At 45.7% G+C, this 21,152-nt stretch overlaps 2 protein-coding genes across 2 annotated transcripts; both read right to left on the bottom strand.

Annotated features, from left to right (window-relative positions):
- Positions 1-207: 207 nt before the first annotated feature.
- Positions 208-11,974, bottom strand: VPS26A (VPS26 retromer complex component A). The gene is given in 10 exon segments (XM_009898798.2): positions 208-1,984; positions 2,836-2,978; positions 3,532-3,600; positions 5,053-5,159; positions 5,633-5,797; positions 6,543-6,699; positions 9,165-9,240; positions 10,904-11,053; positions 11,907-11,951; positions 11,954-11,974. Coding segments are annotated over 10 exon segments (1,047 nt in total). The 3' UTR covers positions 208-1,870.
- Positions 11,975-14,956: 2,982 nt separating this feature from the next.
- Positions 14,957-17,487, bottom strand: SRGN (serglycin). Its single transcript, XM_009898783.2, has 3 exons — positions 17,301-17,487; positions 15,355-15,502; positions 14,957-15,170 (listed from the first exon to the last, which is right to left on the bottom strand). Exons 1-3 carry the CDS (start codon positions 17,389-17,391, stop codon positions 14,957-14,959), a joined length of 453 nt encoding a protein of 150 aa, XP_009897085.1. The 5' UTR covers positions 17,392-17,487.
- Positions 17,488-21,152: the final 3,665 nt, after the last annotated feature.

The raw sequence follows: 21,152 nt of genomic DNA, 5'->3' as shown, positions 1-21,152 counted from the left end.
CCGCCGCGCATGCGCAGCGCCGTCCTCCTGCCGCAGCGACGCCGGGCTGGAGCGGCGGCAAGCGCCGCAGCGCCCGGGCACCGCAAGTGGCCGCGGCGCTGCTAGGGGGCCAGGCACTAGCCGGGCACCTCTCCCGCCCGTTAAGGGGGAGCCCGAAACCACACGCGGTGCAGCTGCCAATCAAAGACGAGCCAGATGTTAGTGAGAATACAGCTGTTTTAATAATCCCGATAGCAGCTCAATACGGTTCCCGTTTGTAATACATGGTTGCACAATCTGAGACTGGTTAAACACAATCCAAGTTTTCAGAGTCTCTTGGAATCGTTTCCAGATTACCACATGCAAGTGACCACGAAAATATTTGGCTTTTTACTTTATTCTTTTTAAGTTTTTGACCAGGCACTTACACGAGGGAGTTAAATTTGCTCTCACTCAAAAGATAATAGTTCGCGTGGTAAGTACCCCAGCACAAAAGTACAGAGTCTTTGCTTTATCAAAGTGCCACAGTAATAAAACAGTTCTTACAGAAATGTAATTCAATTAACTTACTCATAAAGTAAGGTTACCAATGACACTTGCACCACAGTTGAGAAGTCTTGGTTTAAAGGACAAGTGAACCACAAGTGCAAGTAGCCTTCCACACAGCAGGCTTCATTTTACACCCAAGCCACACGTCTGATAACAGACTACATGCTCAGTTGGGAACAGGTGACAGCTAAGTCCTTTAAGCTATTTCTTCAAACACTAAACACGTATGAGATGATCAAGACAAACAATCTGCTGTGCCAGACAGCCTTCTAACAACTTTCAGGCTTGCCTGGCTTCAAAATACCTTTTCAGAAGACCACAAAAAAAAAATGTTTGCCCTCAAAACAGGCCTATGTGGACTAGGAGGAGAACGTCCTTTGAGGACATTTTGTCTCTCTCCTATCAGGACAGTGTGGAGACAGACTGTGAAGACAGTGGACACATGAAGCCAGGAGGAACCACAGTTCTATGTATATGCAAAATAATCCATGTTATCACCCTTCATTTACCAGTAAGAAATAATTGTGTTCAAATACTTTACCCACTCACCACCTAAACATGAAATTACAATACCACCTCTACAGTCACTAGTTACTGGGCAATGAACTCCCAAATGTTAGGAGTGACTCGTGAAAAGCTCAGAGAAGCACAGTGGAGCAAGAACTGGGGGAGGGAGGGCAAAGAGGCTTCCTAACATTCTTTGTTACTAACAAAGCTTCTTAGAAACCTTGGTAAGGTGTCTGAGGGCTCCACAGTTATCACAGTCATAGTGCAGTTTCAGTTGATCCCTGTCTAACACGGTAATTAGAAGTCTTAGGATAAATTCACTGTAAACTTTGATTTTTAGTGTGATTTAGTCAATTTTGTCTTATTGTAGTTTCAAAAGAACTGTAAATAAGCAACGCTGAGAAAGAAACATGCAGTAAACATGAGAGAAGGGAAAGGCTTTAGTCTACACTGTATAGGTGATCAGCAAAAAAAAATATAATAAAATAAAATCAAATATACCAGCCTACCATGCATGGAAATAACTAGGATTTAAGCTTATGCATATCCAAGTCCATATAACATTATCAAATAAAAGTAAAATGTGCAGTATAAAATAGTAGCTTAAGAAAGTTCCAGTGTTTGAGAAAGCACTTTATTTTTAAATGTATATACATACTTGAACGTTTAACTGAAGAATGCTTTAGTAGTATGGTAAATGCAGCACTGCAAGATGAAGGAAGACAGTTGTACTGGGAATTTTGGCCTTCTTTTCCCACAGGCTGCTGCCATCTTTAACCTGCTGAAGCACTGCAAAGTGTTGGGGTTTTTTTTTTTCCCCCCACCTTGGACCAGTTCACATTTCCGGCTGCTCAGCAGATGCTTGTGACTCTGGAGATTCAAATCGCTGGTGAAAGTTTGTCCGTTGTTTCCTCAGCTTCTCAGGAGCTTTTCTCCACAGAATTATTTCCTGTTTGAGGAAGGGAACACTTTTGAAAATACCCTTCACTATTAAGCCAGCAGCATTGACTATCTTAAGCTCCTGATAGGCAAAGATTTTGCAATATAAACACCACGACAAAAATCTCTCCACCCTCGTTGCTTACAGAACAGCGCAGCGCATGTGGAAAGTAACAGAAAGATGACACAAGTTCACATATTCACCTACTGCCATTTATCAGTTGTGAGTAGTAGCCTCATCCCTAACAACCCTCCTCCCAACTCTGTTAGCATTAAATGGTTCAAGAAGTTTCTCTTCCTCCTTTTCTCAAAATCCAAAGCTCACCATAGCCACCCTACACCCCAGTTAACCTTTTGTTTTCCACGTTGCATGATGCTGCCTTTTGTGTTCTTCAAAAAGGAAGATTGTGATATAATCCACATGAGCTTCATTCCAGTGGCACTTTTCACTATTCCCTTCCTCAGCATGAACAACTTTTGCTACATTTTCAGTCACCCTTGTCTTTACCCTTACTACAATTTTGAACTTGGGCTAATGCTGTGATAGTAAATCTGTCTGCAGTAGTTTGAGCAAGCAAACAAATGCATGTGTAGATCACATAACCCACAAAGCGTGGATATTCTCAACACAATATTGCTCTATGGCACTCAGCATCCCACCCTTGTTCAAACAGTATCCCATCACCTCCTTCACCTTCTTTATGCAAGTTAACATTTTCTACACAGCTTCCAGTAATACATTTGTCAGTAGAAATGCTTATCTCATACATGAAGCACAGCTGGCTTCTAGTGTGCCAAACATTCAAAGCAGGATGTGCAACAGCTCAGATAATTCTGCACCAAGATTCCTCTAGGCTGTACCTGCTGTTTGAAGTATCGTCTGTCTTCTTCATCCACAAGCACGAGATTCAAGAAGTACCTCACTGAAAACTTCTTGTTCACATCCCTCATTGTAGGAGTTGGGTCATAGCCTGCTAAGAACAGTCTAATAGGAATTGATTCACCTGAAAAACAAAACAAAGTTGAAATCAGTTCCTTATAACTGGATGTCACTAATGCAGTTTCAGAAGACTCACAATATAAGGGCAGTTTCCCAAGCACTGCCTGTGCCCCTTCCTCAGATGAAGAAAAACTACTAACAACAAAACACCAGAAAGTATTACAAACATAATATTGAGGAGACAGACAAGTGGGAAATCAAACATGGGAATACTTCTCAGTGGAAGCATGGCAGCCAGGCAAGACAAAAATGATCGCTGCCTTGAACTCTCCAGAGCTGCCCTACACCATGGAGTCAGGTCTGGGCCAAAGTGACTTAAGTATCAGTCACAGATTTTCCAATGGGAAATAAGGATAAGAATTCCTAGGATCCCAAATTAAATGCCTTTAAAGTGTCCACTCAGAACAGGAAAATTCACTATCACTGCAGCAGCCTAAGGAGAAGTGTGGCTTCTCTAAGAAAAAAATATGCAAATCTCTTCTACTCCAGATTATTATTTTTTCCCCAACAGTTTTAGCTCAAAAAGCTAACCCTTTAAGGGAGGCACAGTTACTTACCTTTAACTGGTGCTCCATCCATTATTTCATACTTTGCAATGGTTTCAGTCTCTGTTGTGGTACTGGGTCCTGGTGAAACAAGTTTTCAGTGTGAGGACACATGCTTCAGTTTTACAGAGCTCTAACACAGTAGTATCTACCCTGCAGCATTTAAATCACAGAGTACTCCCTTTTTTTTTGCCTCTTACATGTAAGTTACACACACCTAAAGCAAGCAAAACCCTCTCCCAGGCAGAGCATCTACTTCCTACTCTCTCCTCCCCACAGTGACACAGAAGAGGTAGTACCCAGTGTTTCAAAGGAGGCCTAGGTGTGCAAAGCTTTAAGAGACAAACATGCAGGTTAGGCCCTGTGAAACAGTTGGGTTTGGTGTGCAGTGCTAGCAGCTGATACCAGTAGGCCATGATCAGAATAGAAACCTGAAGGGTTATTTATCAGCCAGCACAAGGGCCACCTTTCTCCAGAACCCAGGATGAAAAAACCACAGGACCTAATTTAGCCACAAAAGCCAACAGTGAAGCAGAGCTTTTTGCCCTTCTATTGATATGGAAGCTTTCTCACTCTCCGCACAAGCAGCTCACCAGGGCCTCAGCCACTGGGGAATGAAGTCATGAGCCACAGCCTCTTACTGCCTTCCTAGCCCCAGGGTGTACAAGCTCTATCTGCAATAATCAAGCTGTTTCTGCTTCAAAGCTTCATGTTTAGTCTGGAGAAAAGAAGGCTCAGGAGAGACCTTATTGCTCTCCACAGCTCCCTGAAAGGAGGTTGTAGCCAGGTGAGGGCTGGTCTCTTCTCCCAAGTAACAACAGACAGGAGAGGAAATGGCCTGAAGTTGCACCAGAGGAGGTTTAGGTTGGACATGACAAACAACTTCTCTATTAAAAGGGCTGTCAAGCCCTCACCCAGGCTGCCCACCCAGGGCGGTGGTGGTATCCCTGTCCCTGAAGGGATTTCAAGGACATGTAGATGTGGTGCTGAGGGACATGGTATAGTGGCAGACTTGGAAGTGCTGTGTTAGCAATTGGCCTTGAGGACCTTAAAGGTCTTGGGTCTACCAACCCAAGTGATTCCATTGTATTAGCTTCATGCTAACTGAAAATGCAGTATTTCTAGGACATGAGGGATTTGTGCTAATCTTTACCAAGCCTACTCTACCAGCTAATCTCCACAGAGGCAAGGGAGTCTTCAGGATGCATTTCACACCTCTTCCCTCCTATTCATTATCTATCCAAGCTGATTAAGTTGCTGCGTGTTTATGCCCAAGTTCCATTTACAAGGGTTCATGTTTGTGAAGCTAGTCCAACAGTCTCAATCCCAGAAGAATGCTACAGCCTGGGAATGTTGGCTACTACGTACGCTTACCAAAGCACAAAATGCAAATGGTAGTCAAACACCAGTGAGAACGAAGCACATGGAGCATTAGTTCAGCCAAAGCTGCATCTATTGACTTCACTCTCCAGGTTTGCATAAGGCTCAACTGGCAGATAAGTTGCCATTTCTTTTGGACTTTGTTTCTCTTACCAATTCCAGTAATCTCCTTTTTGATCAGCTGCAACTCCATGTGCTGAATTTTTATTCTCACTAAGAGGAAATAAATTTTTCCAACAATCACATCCTTTAACTGATACCTTTAAAAGAACAGAATGGGGGTTTTCATTAAAGGAAAAAAAAAAACTTACAACTTTTACACCTTCTTGAATACAAGTCACACAGGCAGTTACCTCATCTGCTTGTCACCTACTTAGCTTACTTCCCCACTGAGCTAAGCATCTCAGCCAGCCCAATGCAAGTAGCACCTTTCCATCGTTGCAGCATGAGGAAAGGAAGTACTACAGTTATATTGAAAAAGCACAAATGCAGAAACCAAGCCTTAACTATTAGCTACTGACCACCTTATTAGGCCTGAGGGCAGAACACTCAAGTGTCCCTCAAAGAAGGCCACTGTGTAATTAGTAACCAAAAAGCTCCACGTGACAATCACTGAAAATGCTGCTTTACATTAAGTCCCCAGATGTCAGAGGTTGTTCAACAATTATTACACACTCTGCCCATTGTTCCCAAGATACTTGCATGACTGCATTTTGTTTTAAGTGACACTTACTTTGACTTATTGTATTCAAACTCTATATGAAGACAGTCTTCAATGCCTACTTCCATTTTAATGGAGTTGTTTACATCTGGGTACGTAGCAAGCTGGTGAACAATCAGATCATATTCTTTCACCAGGTCTGACAGTCGTCTCACTATTGTCACTTTTAGGAAATATCTAGGAAAAATGGCACCAAGTTAGCCATAATCACTCAGAATTGCATAACTATAACCCCAGTGTACTGCAGGATAAATGTTCTTTGAAAAGACAAGAAAGGGGCCTGCAAGAAGGCTGGAAAGGGACTGTTCACAAAAGCCTGGAGTGATAGGACAAGGGGCAGTAGTTTGAAATTAGGGAAGAGTAGATTTAGGTTGACGTGAGGAGGAAGCTCTTTACCATGAGGATGGTGGAACACTGGAACAGGTTGCCAGCTGAGGCCCCATCCCTGAATATATTCAAGGTCGGGCTTGAGAGGGCTCTGAGCAACCTGATCTAATGGAAGATGCCCCTGCTGACTGCAGGGAGGTTTGACTAAATGACCTTTGGAGGTCCCTTCCAACCCAAACCGTTCTAGGATTCTTTTAAGACTAAACAGAAAAGAATAAGACACCAGAAAGCTTACAGGTAGAACCGTGAGGGTGTTTCATTTAGTTGTATTGCTGGAGATTTTAAAGAGGAGACAGACTGTGTTCACTTGATTGAATAGCAAGCATTTTATCTGTACAACCAACAGTGAAAAATTCCAAATAAAGTAGGAAAGACTACATTGTAACATAGCTTTGACTTTGATCAAAGCACATTGGCTGTTCCATGGCTGATCTGAAATCCAAAAGAAGGAATGGATCAGGGAGAGGGCAGCATAATTGCTAAGTTATGAGTTTTCTGTGGGGAAGGAAGGAGAAACAGCTTAGCAGGTACAAACCTCAGTCTGACGTTGGCACCAATGTAGGATTCGTATGGCTTTTCAACCTGTGTGAAATCAAAGTCATAGCTTCTGTTTTGGGTCAGTTCTCCAGGTAAGGCCAGCTCTTTCACTAAGTTTACAAATTCATGGGTATTGCTTTTGTCATTGAAGAGTTCTAAAGTTGAGGAAGTTAGAAGGAAAACACGTTTCAGTGCTTATTTTTAGCAAAGGAAACAGTCTCCAATTTGGCAGCAGCAGGTGGGAGAGGACAACAGAAGCAATTAACTTCAGTTACACATATTTGACCAAATGTTTTATCCAGTTTTTCAAAGCTATCCTCAGTAACCTACAGCATTCCTAAAGAGCTAACTGTAATGAAAAGGACAGATTTGAAGCTTCACTAACACAGCATCTTTTTCTTTTAATGATGGTTTAGCTAGCTTTAATAAGTACTTCTTGCCTTGCATTCTCTGTAATTAGCTTTGTCTGATCTTGGCTTTCAGCATTTACTGCTGCAGGGACCAAACCTAAGCAACATCAAGACAGGATCATTGCTCAGTGTTAAATAAGCCAAACTGGTCTTCCACAGAGCAGTGATCCTAACTGGTCTCCCATGTATTAACACCTATCAAATGGTTTATTATTATTACTAGTCTACAGTCAAGTAACTTCTTATGACCACAGACTAAATTAGTCATTTGGAAACAAGTTCTTCATACATAAGCACAGACACCAGCAACGGCATCTCCTGTCCCCAGGCCACTGTCATTATAATTAATCCCTAGATCCATGTCATATAATTTGGAGATAAAAGCTTTACAAAAAATATATAACATTACCATTAAAACATTTGAAAGCCTTTAGGATATAAAAATAAGCTCCTCTACAATTCACAACGACTTGCTGTAGTGACATGACGAGGGGCAACGGCTTTGAGCTGGAAGAGGGGAGATTTAGACTGGAGATTAGAAAGAAATTCTTGACAGTGAGGGTGGTGAGACACAGGAACAGGTTGCCCAGGTAGGTTCTGGATGCCCCCTTTCCTGGAGGAGCTCAAGTCCAGGCTGGATGAAGCCTTGCGCAATCTGGTCTAGTGGAAGGTCTCCCTGCCCATGGCAGAGGGGTTGGAACTAGATCTTTAAGGTCCCTTCCAACCCAAACCATTCTATGAATCTATGAAGTTAAAATACCAGCTAGGATCATGAGTGATAGGTGGTATTACACAGATTGAAGCTTTTCAAAAGAGAAGCAGAATGACCTTAACACACAATTCCACAGTTTACCATTGCCAATTTGGTAGAAACTGACAGTAACTAGTCATTGTGTTTTCTAGTACAACTACAAATTGTCTAAGTGTACTTCATTTGCTATGATAGGCATTTATGTAATACAAAGTTTATTTACTGTTTCAAATCCAATATTCTTTGTGCCAGTCAGAAAGGTTGTACTCCAAGGAGTTGGTTTAAAACACATCTTTGACATGCAGCTGCAGCTAGCCTCCAAGTACTGCTCAGAAAGATCACACTGAGGTGATTTTTGTATAACAAAACTTGAAAGGACTCAAGAAAACACAGACAAGGTGCAAAAAGCAGTGGCTTAAACCACTCCTGCATAGTTGAGGACTTCTAAATGACAGCAAAATGGAAAGTCCCAGAAACACAAAACTCAAAACACACACCAAATGTAAACAGAATTTACACAGAGCAGATGAACACCAGCCTGTACAGCTATTAGGAGACAGACTAAATGAAGCTGACATATGCAAGCTCTATTTTTTGCCTGCCTCTAAACAATTCATTCCCTTCACACTGCTGCTTTGCTCTGAATGTTTGCTTTTCGCAGCCTCACCGATCAAAACCTCAAAGCGTAAAGCAGCAGGTGTCAGAACTCAGTCTTATCTGCTACTTAACACTTCAGACACAGGGTACTGGAGACTATTGACTGATTAGATACAGAGAATCTGTGACATTCCAATCTAAGTCAATTGTACAAGAATTACTTCCAAGGGGAACAACAATGCAAATGGCTGACAGAGAGGGAAGGAATTCTAGCACCAACCCAGGGGTGCAGAGAGATTAACTGGTAAGAAGATAGACATGATCAAGATTTTTCATAGCTCAACTCTAATCAGACTTAATTATAGATAACAGAACTACATTCTTCATGTCAATACCATATTGTCTTGCTAAAAAAGACAAACCACAGAGAACCTGCAAAGTGTCAATACTGGTTTATGTAAACAGTATAAAATTAGGTTTTAGAAAAACAGCTTTAGGAGCTGCCACATCATTTCTTTTCTATCCCTATCTTCTCTGAGGCCCACAATTAAAGACCACAAGTTTAGTTTTCAGAAATCTGTAGTAGTTCCTAACCAACCTTTTAAGCAGTATGAGACAGACAGAATCCTAACCATCCCAATTCTCCCTCACATGCACACATCTTCCTTTCCAATGACTTTCTGACTGGCACAAATACATACACCATTTGTGTTAAAATCAGGAGAATGTAGTCATCTTCTGGCACTTGTCATCCAATAACCTGAGGAGGTTACAATGCCTGGGCCAATCTGCTGACAGTCACAAGTGCCAGCATCCACAAACCAACATGGACCCAATATCCACTTTATAGCTTAAAACTCACCAATTTGTCCTACAAATTCAATTCTAATTCCTTGGTGCTCTAGTCTCTTCCCAAGCTGCTTAAAGGAGATGTTCACCTACCAAGGGGAAAAAAACACATCAAAACAACCCTATCAGTTATTTTTTCCCTTTTTCAACTTTTCCAGCCTAATATGACATCAATAAAAAGGAAAAGACATTATCACATGCTTATGAAAACTGAGACTTCTGAACAGTGCTGCCTGAGCTTGAAGCAACCAATTTAAACAGCTGATCATGACATTAAGCATTGCAAAGACACCACTACAGCAGTTAAGAAGATTCTAATCATCTGTGAGACTGAATAATAACTAAGCTTGAAATTTTTGAGCCATAGAATTAGGAATCCAAGCCAGAGCTTATGCAAAGTTCACCTAAGCCAGTCATGACCCTCTTTGCCATCTTCGAAGGCAGAGCGCTTCAAAGCACCTTCTGACAGTCACATTTGGAAGTCCAAAAAAGAACAGCCATGAGATGCATTCCTTTCAAGTCAAGTGAACTTAAGGCCCTTCCACAGCAGATAGCCAAGTATTGGTGCTAGAGAAGTCAATGAGAAATAATAGATAACAAAACCCACTACTGAAACCTTCATTTGTGAAGCTGATTCTTACAAACAGACCTCATCTCACAAGAGAACTCCATTAAGGTCACTTGCTGTGGAAACATGTAAATATTAAGCACATATATGTTTCCTTATGAGGTAATGATGACCAGAGACAGAGTAGGAAGGAAACCACTGAATAACCCACCTTTGTGGTGAAAAGGAAGAGAGGTGGAAAGAAGCTGTCCAATAAATGACTGGTCTTCCAGACCTCCTTGTCCCATTGTGCTTGTGTTAGCCAAAACTCACCAAGCGTCACTGATACAAGTGAGAAGCACTTGGACCAGGGATACAGGAAAGCAAGTCCCCTGAGTTTGAAACCCACCTTATGAGAGTTTCATATCCATGAAAGGATCTTTCTAGAGAACCAAGATCTTAGCCTGGAAAGGTATCTTAAGGGCAGAAAGGTGCCCAGTGACAGTAACAGGTCTGTCAAGAGCAAAGCAAGCATTTAAAAGTCAACCTCAGAACCCAATACCTGGCGCAGGCTTTTTGAAGGTAAAGTGAATTGTAACAGGAATATTCAGAGAGGAAGAACAACTCCAGTGAAACCAGAGTGACTGCAAGTAGCAGCTCCTAGATGAAATACTCAAAGTAGAGAAGTCTCTCTGGTAATCTTATCTTTTTATTTTTACCCAACAAGAAATTTTCCTGTTGATTCAGCAGCTACCTGAACTTCATGTGCTGCTCCTCTGATGCAATTCCAGAAACCACCCCACTGTCTTAGCTGCAGGGTATGCAAAGCAGATTGGCTTCAACAGCCAGGAATTACTGTTACACACCGAGCTGTGATTCTGGAGTTCAAGAGGAAGCAGGGGGATGCAGTTTGGAATAGTTTTATTGCCACAGGCAGTGGAAGGATTGCACATAGCTGCACAAAAAGCTTATTTATAAAGACAAGATGACCAGAAACAAACAGGCAGCTACCCTTCAACACTTTTCATCAGCTGCCTGAACAGTTTTTAAACAATCAAATATAGGCAAACACTCCTTTCCCTTTGGCTAACACAAGCTGAAACAGCAGGCCTTGCTTTAATCACTTTTCATTTACCTTCCTCTACACATTTGCATGTGAGAATCAGTACAAAAATTAAGTCACTTTAAAAACAACCAAATATTACCTTTCCTGAAACAGATTCTCCATCATAGAAGAGAAAATGCTTTTCTACTTTACCATCTTCTGTTTTGATTTCTGCTGTTTTTCGGGTATCAGCATCATTAAGAACGACATCAATCTCGCAAACAGGAGCGAAAAGGCCTCCAAGAAAACTCTGGAACGAGAAGAATTATTAAGTTACTGCACAGTGGGCACTCCATTTAAAATGAGGTCTCTACTTGCAGCTGGACAGTATACATCAGGGATAAAAAAACCCCAACATTTGTGCCCCCAGGAGGTTACAAAGCCGCTATGTATGGGAGACCCAAGAAACAGCGATGACAAAAGACAACTGTTCATCAAGCAGAGCAGTGGAATCAGGTCAGTAACAAGCAGTGACAGCTCTTACAAAATATATTGTTAATTAACAAAGAGAGAAGTACACAGCACAAGTACCATTACTACAACTACACTAAACCCCTAACAAGCATTTGAAATGTTAAGGTTGCAAACACAACTTTGGCTTCCGTCAACGCAAAGTTTCCCAACGCCGATTTCACTTTGAATAATTAATCATTTGTAAACCACACTCCAAATGAAAACAAATAAATCTTTGCTAACAAATTTGTTCTGGCTGGATTAGGATTTGAGATATTAACCCCCAAAACCACCCACGTATTGCTTTATGCCCCCTATAACCCACTGCACAAACAGCAGAAGTAAGGATGAGCAGAGGTAAAGAGTAATAAAGCAAGGCAAAAGGAAGCAGCTGGGGATATGACACAAGGCCCAAAGCATGGTTGGTGAAGGGGAACAGGGACTTTTCATTTGCTGCCTGTTTTGCTAAGAGAACCCCACAGCTCTCTTAGCAAATGAAGAGAGCAGCAGCAGGTTCAGGAGGCAGCAGTTCTTTGCATCACCTACCTTAGCTGAGCAACTCTGCCATCAGATAGAGCGGATGCTACACGTTTACCTGTAATACTGCTCCAGGCACCAATCCATTATGAGCATCAAATGTTAGTCCTCACCTTACAACAGCACTCCCTAGGCACCAACTTTTGACCAGCACCAAACACAAGAAACTAGGGGAGATCATCCTTTGACCTTGCATAAACAATTCCAACAAGGAGCTGCAAAACATGTTAGTGGCCCTGCGGGAAACTCCGCAAGATTAGTCCAAAAGTCACCATTTTCTCCTGAGAATTAGGCACTAATCTGCTTTGATGTACCAAAGCAGGCAATGCTTCACTAATTCAGTGTGATTTAGAGTTTTTGGAGGAGAAATTAAACTATGTTTTCCACAAGAGAATCAGCTTCAACTAGATGAATTTGTTACGTGGGAAACACTCACTTCACTAATTCAGTACCAAAAATTGCTATTTGAAGGCATCCCGAGGCCCTGAAGTTGGAAATGCAGCATCAGTAACAAAAAGTCCAGCAGAAAGTTTGATCTGAAGGCTACTACCTAGCAGCAGGAATGCTGAGTAACTTTCTGCTTACCCCCTTCAAGTCAAGCACGTCTTTGTGGTGCAAACCTGAGCTATAAAACAGCAGTTCATACAGGATTAAACCAGCGCTGTGTTGAGGTAGCAAGTGGCCCTGCTTAATCCACAAACACATACCTAGTTCTAACTGAAAACCAGCACCATCCTCTAAAACAGTCAGCCAGACCCAACATTGCTAACAGATCCTTTCTCAAGGCACTGCCTATGAATATTTCAACTGTACCCCTTAGAGATTAGCCAGGATCTCATCCAGAGAGGACAAGAACATATGGAATAAAGAAATTAACAGCTGGTGTCTCCTCCAGTTGCCATCGAAGATAATACTGCAGGGAAACTATGCAAAAGAAGAAGTATTTCAAGCAGCCATCATATGGCTTATTATCTCACAGCTTCAGAAAAAAACAAAGATAGAGAACCAAGGTTTTCAGAAACCAGACGAACACAAGGCTACGCTCTTGAAAGAGACACTGAAGGTTTTGCTACACCAGGACACAAATCAACCTGCACTCAGTGCCGACGTGCCGCAACTGTACTAAAGGACTTGCAGGACTCCAGCAGCTGACAAACGGTGCTGAAGCCCCTGCCTCAGCTTCACACGGAGCTCTGAAAAGCTTCTGCGGGCCCAGCAGAGGTAGAGACACATGCTAAGGAGGGCACGCAGTTCAGAAACCCGAAGATCTAGCTGTTCCTTTAAAACACGCATATTTTTCACTCTACACCTCACAGCACACCGAGCACTTTGCCCAGGCCGTGCCTGCTGAGCACAAAGGGGCCGCTGTTTCCTCAGCCCTGAAGGATTACTACCGACCGCTGTCATGTCAAGCGCTGCCTTACACGGCACTGCTGGAAGATTTACTGCTGGCTCCAGGACTATCCCTCGCACCATCCCCAAAGCCGCCCCACAGCAGCCGGGCAGGGAATATGGAAGCCGAGTCCCACGCGGGCTTGGCGAGGCACACGCACCCACGGAGGGGGGGGGGGGGGGAAGCAGCGGGGCAATACCCCAAGCCTTCATCCACAAATTACACCGTAAACACCCCAACCCTCAGCGCTTGGCCAGCTCTCCCCCGAGCCCGCCCCACACCTCCGCCTCCCTCCCCACTCCCCTGCCCGACCCCACCCGCCGCCAGGCCCGGGCGCAGCTCGGGGCGAGGCGGGCAGCGTGACGCAGGCCGGGGAAGGGGTGGCCAGGCCGGTGGCGAGGAGCGGGATGAAGGTGGTGTCACCGGACACTTGGCGGACGGGAGGGGGAACGAGGGGAGGGGCAACCGGCGGCACCGGATGCGCAAACCGCGCCCCGAGGGGCGGCGGCTCTCCTCACCGACAGCCTAGAGCCACAGGTGGAGAGGAAGGGGAGGGAGGCACCGCCCGGTCCGTCCCAGGCCATCCCCTGAAGCAGCCGGCAGCCACTCGCAGAGCGGCGGGTAACGGACAGACGACAGCCCAGTACTGGCGCGATACCGGCCGCTCCCCCCGACCCAGCACTCACCATGGTGCACTACCCCTCCGCCGCCGTCTCCCGGCCCGCTCCCCTGTCATGTGACCTTACAGCCCGCCACGCCACGCCCCCTGCCGCACGTGACCTCCCCCTGCTCCCCCCACCCCGGCTCCGCCACTCCTCCGCCTTCCCGCCGCCTCGGTGCCCGCCGAGGGGACGGCCCCGGGGCGGGGAAGGACGCATGCGCGGCGCGGACTGAAGGCGCCGCCTAGTGGCCGGGAGGCGGCAGCGTGGGGGTGTGTGGGGTGCTGGCGAGGGTGGTTTCCCTGACGCGAGATAACGACTGTGGTCCCACAACGGGTCGTTTTTTGGACCATTTTGTGCTTTTTAGGGAAACAGCAGGGGAGGCCGCCGCCCGGGCGGGCTTGACGGAATTAGCTAAGTCCTACTGAAGGTGCAGGGCAGCCGCCACGACAGCTGAAGGAACTAGGATTCGTTTATCGGGAGGAGGCTGAGGGGAGACCTCATTGCTCTCTAGGACTCCCTGAAAGGTTGCAGCGAGGCGAGGGTCGGTGTCCCAGGTAACAAGCGATAGGACAAGAAGGAATGGCCTCCAATTGCATCGGGGAGGTTTGTATTGGACATTAGGAACAAATTATTTACTGAAAAGGTAGTCAGGTGTTGATTGGAACAGGCTGCCCGGGGAGGTGGTGCAGTCACCTTCCCTGGAGGTGTTCAAAAAACATGTAGACATGGCACTTGGGGACATGTTTTGCTGGCCACGCTGGTGTTAGGTTGATGGTTGGACTCAACGACCTTAGAGGTCTTGTCCGACTGAAATAATTATATGATTCTATTATAAGGTTGCCCCTGAAGCACAATAACCTTCATATAGACCAGGCAGGACCCCCAAACCTGTTCTCCCCCATTGGGATGGCTGCCCCAGCCACAAAATAGTGAATTCAGAACAAACAGTGATGAGGTTCAGTGCGTGAAAGCAATAAAGATAATAAGGCAAAGTTTTTATTGATTTGGATTGGCTTAACACCACTTTGTGCTCACTGAGCTGAGTCAGGAGCCCGGAAAGGGGTGCAGGAGGCAAAAGAGGCCACCAAGGAGACTGATGCCTCGAACCCTACAGCAGCAGATCCTCTTCGGTTAGCTTTTGCTGCAGCTTGCCATCTTGCAGACCCTGTAGGAAGGTGGACAGCTTCGCCTTGGAGAAGCCATCGCTGTCACCAAACCCTGAGCCAGAGGCTGGCTCTGCTTCCACTGCAGTGTCAGACCCAGAGCCGGACTCATCTTCTGAGAGAGGGAATATGTCACTCAGCTCCTGGTACCGCTTCATCCTGAAAGGCAGAGTGGCAGAGGGTTCATTCCAAGCTTCTTACCTTGTTTACTATCTCTTCAGTGACCCCCCTGAAGCCTTATGTTCCCATGGGTGATCCACACCATGGTAGGGCTGTCAAGAGATTAATACCAGCCATTTTCAAGTGCCACCATTAATGCCAAAAGTGCAGGGAATAAACTTACAGGGATGGGTCTGCCATGGGAGGAAGGATCCTGTTGGCTCCGCCGGTGGGCATGTAAAACCAGGGCCCCTGCTCTTCGATGCAGTTAGCAGACCAGGCATCGGGTCGGCACCTCACTCTCTTGTACCGTGCCTTCTGCATCGGAGCACCTGGATCAATCAGCCATGTATTATTCACCAGGACCTATTCATTTTATTAGCACCTAGTAAGGCTTAAAGGAGGAGAAGAAAGTAGTTTGTGTGGCCCTGATTGCTCAACTGCTGAAAACTAAATGAACCCTGAGGCCTTTTGTTGTTTGGTGTTTTTTTTCAATGGCTACTGATATCCTGACACCTTTGCTATCAGAGACATCAGGTGCATCTCAGACACAGCGCTGCAAAGTCCACAGGCACTAGAAAGGGAAACCTCTGCCTCATCCTGACGTCACAGCAAGACCCATCCCTAGCTCAGGGCACAGACACATCCATGTGAGACCTGTGGGACTGGCTATGTGCAGCTGTTCCTGAAGCTGGTGGAGGTATCCCAAGATCTCCTGGGGACAAGCCACCCCAGCAGAGAACTCGCTCGCGTGACCTCCCTTTCTCTGTTGCCTCCAGCAAGCATCATGGCCAAGTCTATTGTAGCTTTGCATGTCTCAACTCAGCCCCTTGGGATGGGCTTTGGTGGGTAGATGAGAAAAGGTGTGCCAAGAGCCTCCTGCCATGGGAGCAATTTGGGGATTACGCAGGCTCTTGGAACGCATAATTAGCTCCCAGACACAACTCAGGATTGTATAAACCTGTGGTTTCAGTCCTGGAGCCCCCCATTTCCCTGATCAGGAGTGTCACTGAAAAGCAGAACTTAAAAATATACCAAAAGGAGAGAACAACTATCTCACAGTAAAGATAAAAGCAGCCCCATTTTGCCCTTCCTCTTAGTCTCATGTAATTAATTTATTCTGAAGCCTCCTGGCACAATCTCTCCCTACTGGCACTTTTATCTATTTTTTTTTCCTCAGTTTCTTGGGAATATCTTTCTGTAATTACACTTCTCTATTGCCCTATTTATTTCCATAATGTACTAGATGACTTTCAGCTGCCTCCTACACTCTAAAAGAAAAAAGACCTCACAGATATCCTTTCCTGCTTCTTTTACAGCCTATTCCTTTTTTTGTGTGTGTGTGTGCTTATTTTCTTCACTTAGCATATTATTAAGAAGGTTTTTAATAGTAAGAGTGGCAACAAAATAAACAATTGCAGCTGAATAACTTGCAAATACACAAAGCACCAAAAAAAAACCAACCCCAAGCTGTAGTCCCTCAAAGTCAGCCACTGAGTGATAGATGCGTAATGAAAACCTATCACTATCACTGCCTTGGTATGGGGACAAATTATATCATTACCTGTCTGAAAAGCTCTTCTGGCTGGCAAAACCCAAATCCACAGGGTACATGTCATCATGAATCATTTCCTTTTAGCTGTTTTAGCACTGTGTGTTGCAATGTTGTACCAAATAAACCGTTTGATTTCCTCACACTTACAACCAGGTTCTTTTCCTACCCCCCCCCCCCCCAAGAAAGCAGACTGCAGTCGTTACGACATGGGAGCTGTTACAGACTTCATCTGTAACTCCATAGCTAACTAACAGTAGTGACAAGACCACCCTGAAAGGGTGGTTAAAAAAAATAACAGCTTGAAATATATGGATTGGAAATACCCAAAGCAACAAGTTATGTGAAGCCGCCTTCTCACCAGGGCTGGGAAAGGGGCACAGAAACGCTCCCCTTGCACAGAGCACCTTTTCGCAGCGGTCCCCCTCCAGAAAATGAAAGCTAGCAAAGCAGGTTTTCTGAGGAGCTCTCATCACCCCTAGCAGAAGGTCGGTTCAAAAAGTTCAGCAGCTATCTACGTGGTCTCCACTGCATAGCCCAGAGAGAGGATTTCCAAGAGAACAGCCGCCCCGTTTTACCTTGTGCCGTATATCCCACAAAGAGGATTAAACAAACAGCCAGGAAAATCCTCCCGTTACATCTGATGAGGAGCTGCATGCTGGCTGGCATCCCCCTGCTCGCCACCAGCCTTCACCACAGCTTCACACTTCAGAAACAGGACGGGGCGAAGGAGATCGACTTTTAAGAGAAGGTTTCCAAAACCTCAAACCCAACCCCTAACCTGCGTCACCGCTTCCTGATTGATGGCAGCGAGACATGCAGAGAGAAACCCAGTGCCCTGGCCTCCCGCCCGTCATCACTCCAAAAAAAATAACCCCCACTGCCTCCAGCTCCAGGTTTGCCCAAGGAGAAAAGCAAACTCGGGACCAACCGGCCCGGCTGAAGGTGTCTGCTGCCAGCAGCTTGTGGTCCAGGCATCTGCCTGATGCTCGGAGGCCTCCAGGGTAGTTGCTGCTTCCTCCCGAGGGAAAAAGCAGCGCTCCATGTCCCCCAGCTCTCAGTCAGCTGCAGTTTTGCATTGGCACTGGTGGTGATTTTTCCCAGCCTCAAGCTCGCATCAGTGCACCAGGAAGGTTATGAGCTGGCTGCTTGGAATCAGGGCAAGTTTCACCAGCTGGGAAATAACCTTCTTCCACAACAGTAAATTGTCCCCCAAACCTCACCTCAGGTTTTGGTTTTTTTTTTTCAAAGCAGGATTTTATATATTGACAGTAGAAGTGAAAAAAATAAATGTACTCAGAGGCTGTATTCTGGTAGAAATGTGTCAGCTCCTTTCTGAAAGGGTACAGGGGACTCGCTCAGACAGATCGTTGCTGTGTGGTGCCAGCGCTCCAGGGAGTGTGGCAAAGGGTTGGGACAGCCTGTGGCTGTTCTGTGAGGAACCTGTCTGGAAAGCCCTGAAAGCCCCTGTACAGACATGGAAACTGCCTTTCAGCTAGCTCTTATTTTTCACTTGCCTTTCAGTTGTGATTAAACCAGGCTTCAGTTCACTTAACCTCTTTGTAACTTTTCTTATCTGAGTGCTGGGGGTTTCCTTAGTCATACCGTTAGATGCTGCATTAACTGAGGAACTGAGATGTGGACCTGATGTACTGCCAGCACCTCCAACGATGCTGCAGCTGATAGTGTAAGTTGTCAGTGTTGAATCTACTTTTGCATGGTGGAAAGTCCACAGAGGCCCCCAGTGATGATCTGGGCTGAGTGGTAACTTTCCCCAGGGCACAGTGCTTCACCAAAACCCCACTTGTGATGGAGGAAGCCCCTTCAGAGGCTCCCCTCTCTGGGCTGGGATTTACTGCTGGCCTGAGGCAGCGATGTGGTTTATTCTGAACCTCTGCACAGGGCTTTTTTCTGGCACAGGAAAGAGACTCAAACCAAGCAGGCACGGAAGGACTCGCGTGCCGTGGTTATTCCTACCAGCCTCTTTTCTACTCTGTATTTTTAGCATCAATTCTGCTCTGGCTTTTGTTTGTTTGAAAGCAGTGTTCAGCATCAATAGGAAGCCAGGTGAATGTGTGTGGGGAGGCAATAAATTTCCACCCACTGAAGGCTGCAGAAACCCTTCCTGCAGTGACACCTCTCATTTTCCACTGGTCATGGGTATGTGCTGACCCCTTCCCACACCCCTCTAGCATGTGTAAACACCCCCACACACGTGTGAAAGCATCCCTTTGCTACCTATTTCTGCCCATTCCCACCAGCCTGATGCTTTTTCCAGCTCACTGGAACTCCCACAGGCTGTGGCCAGAGCGCTGCCCAGCAGCACACATGGTGGGGGAGGGCCCGGGATCCTCAGGAGGAGGCAAACCTCACACTTCTGGTGGGAAATCTCACAGAGACAAATTTATCTGTCTGGTATCATCAGGCAAGGGGGGAGTGTGTAGTGCTGGCAGTTTTGCCTCACAGTTTTGTTATTTCTTCTGTCAGCAGTGTGCCTCAGGAAATGAGATTGCTTCACAATTAGTAACCATGGGAAGACTGCAGCAAATTTTCCACTCCCCCCTTTCACGTACACCTGCGTAACGGTGGCCAGAAGCCTGGGGGGAGCATCACCCTGTGCTCATCTCCTCCTGTCCTGCTTCATTCTGCCAGTGTCCACACCCCACTGAGCTTGGCAAGTAAAGAGCTTGCCACCTCCCTGTGAATGTCGAAGTCATACTGGAGACCTGGATCTGAAGCAAACGGGGATGTGCAAGTCCTAAGAGTAAAGCATGTCCTTTGTGGGGCATCAGGGGATGCCCAAGGAAAGTTGTGCAATTCTTTCCCACTTGGGACATGAAATGCAAATAAACAGCGTGAATTAAAAATGTTCATCTCAAGCCAGAGGCCACAAACTGCTGAAAATTAACACTCTCTTTTCAAGCAGAGAACAGCACATGAGCTCGACTCTCTTGGAACATCAACCCTGACACCTGCCCTTGCATGGCTATCAGAGTTCAAGAGAAAGAGGGTTTTTAAAAATCAGGTATTTCCAATCCACCAAGGACAGCCAACTGGATCAGCTACCTCAAATCTACCTCCCATAACCTGCAAGGAAGACTCACAGGATGATATTCCTCTTGCACAGATCCCCTGTGTATAGAGTGGAAGAATAAATGCCCCAACAGAATAAGCTATAAAAAAGAAGATGATAAATGAGGAGCAGGTATTGGAGAACACAGCTCACTCCTGGAGAGTTTCTTACACTGAAAGCACTGCCACTATTTTCAAATCACATGTGAAGCAGATTAAGAGCTTTGCATTTTTCTAAGGCATTTATTTGGGGAGCAGAGGGCAGGCAGAAGAAGGGGGCTGCCTCAGCACTGTTCACCCTGCCCCTTGACCAGACACCCTCTTCGTGACATGCCTGAAAAACCTGGGAGCAGCCCTCAAGCTATAATAAACACTTCAAAATCTGAAGTGAAGAACTGCTTCGTAGCTTTAAGTCTTGTGGTTGTTTCATCTCCCAGCTGGCTTCAGGAGTAATTTAGCATGAGGATGGGTTCCCATAGGTGCACAGGCACCCACAGTCCTGGTGTTTATCAGCAAGGCATGCAGGCAAGGTGAACATCCATTCAGACCTGGAGGGTAGGGGGGTGATAAGGAAGCTTCTCATTCATAACTGCTTGGAAATCAGATAAATGCTAACTGCTGTGGAGTCACTCTGCTCTCAGGGATCAGGTTTTCCCCTGACCTGGCCAGCAGGAGCTGGATTATGGCTTTGGTGGGGACTGCAGATGAACCCCACATTCCATAACACACTTTCTCAGAGGAGCTGGGAGTCCCAGAGTACCAGGCCCAGCCTGCAGCGCTCTGCTGGAAAATTTGGCATACAGATTTTGTGCATCACAACTCTGGGGGCAGCCAGTACAGAAAAGGTTGCCAGTGGAAAAGGGTGTAAAGAGGGAAGGATGGCAACAGAAAAAAACCAGAGGGCAGATTGAGCAAAGGAGAGCATCTGAATGGCAGCTGAGTTGAACACAATGAGTATGGGGTTTTGCCCATCTTGTCTTTTGGGAAGGCAGAACAAGTTTCTTCCTTAACACTCTCTGCTCACTGGGATGAGATCCATCTCAGTGAATACTCCTCACAAGCCATCCTGTTAAATACCCCAAAACCATCTAGACCCTCCTCAGCATAGACCTCCACTCCATGCTGGCAGCCCAGCTAGATTTAAGGATGCTTTCTGCCACCAGCTCTTGTTCAACCAACCAATCCTTGGGGACTGAAAGCAAAAATCCATCCTGCATCAAAATAGCAAAGAGCTGGCAACCCAAGGAGGGAGATTTGGGTTGACCTGGGGGAATGTCTAAATACAGCCCTAAGGGAGGATGATTCCTTAACCTGTGACAGCTCAGCTCAGCGCCTGGCCCCTGTGTTTGCCTGCACAC

The sequence above is a fragment of the Dryobates pubescens genome, chromosome 30, assembly GCF_014839835.1.
Source record: "Dryobates pubescens isolate bDryPub1 chromosome 30, bDryPub1.pri, whole genome shotgun sequence".
In the NCBI taxonomy this organism is placed as follows: Eukaryota; Metazoa; Chordata; class Aves; order Piciformes; family Picidae; genus Dryobates; species Dryobates pubescens.
Note: the sequence above shows the minus strand (reverse complement) of the source record. Positions and strands in the feature narration are given on the sequence as shown.

Bases quoted from the DNA above. Each gene is read 5' to 3' on its own strand.
- SRGN (XM_009898783.2), bottom strand. From the start codon at position 17,391: ATGCCAGCCAGCATGCAGCTCCTCATCAGATGTAACGGGAGGATTTTC. The intron at 15,503-17,300 runs GTAAAACGGGGC...TGATTGATCCAG, and splicing joins TGTGGGATATACGGCACAAG to GTGCTCCGATGCAGAAGGCA. The intron at 15,171-15,354 runs GTAAGTTTATTC...TCTGCCTTTCAG, and splicing joins CCCATGGCAGACCCATCCCT to GATGAAGCGGTACCAGGAGC.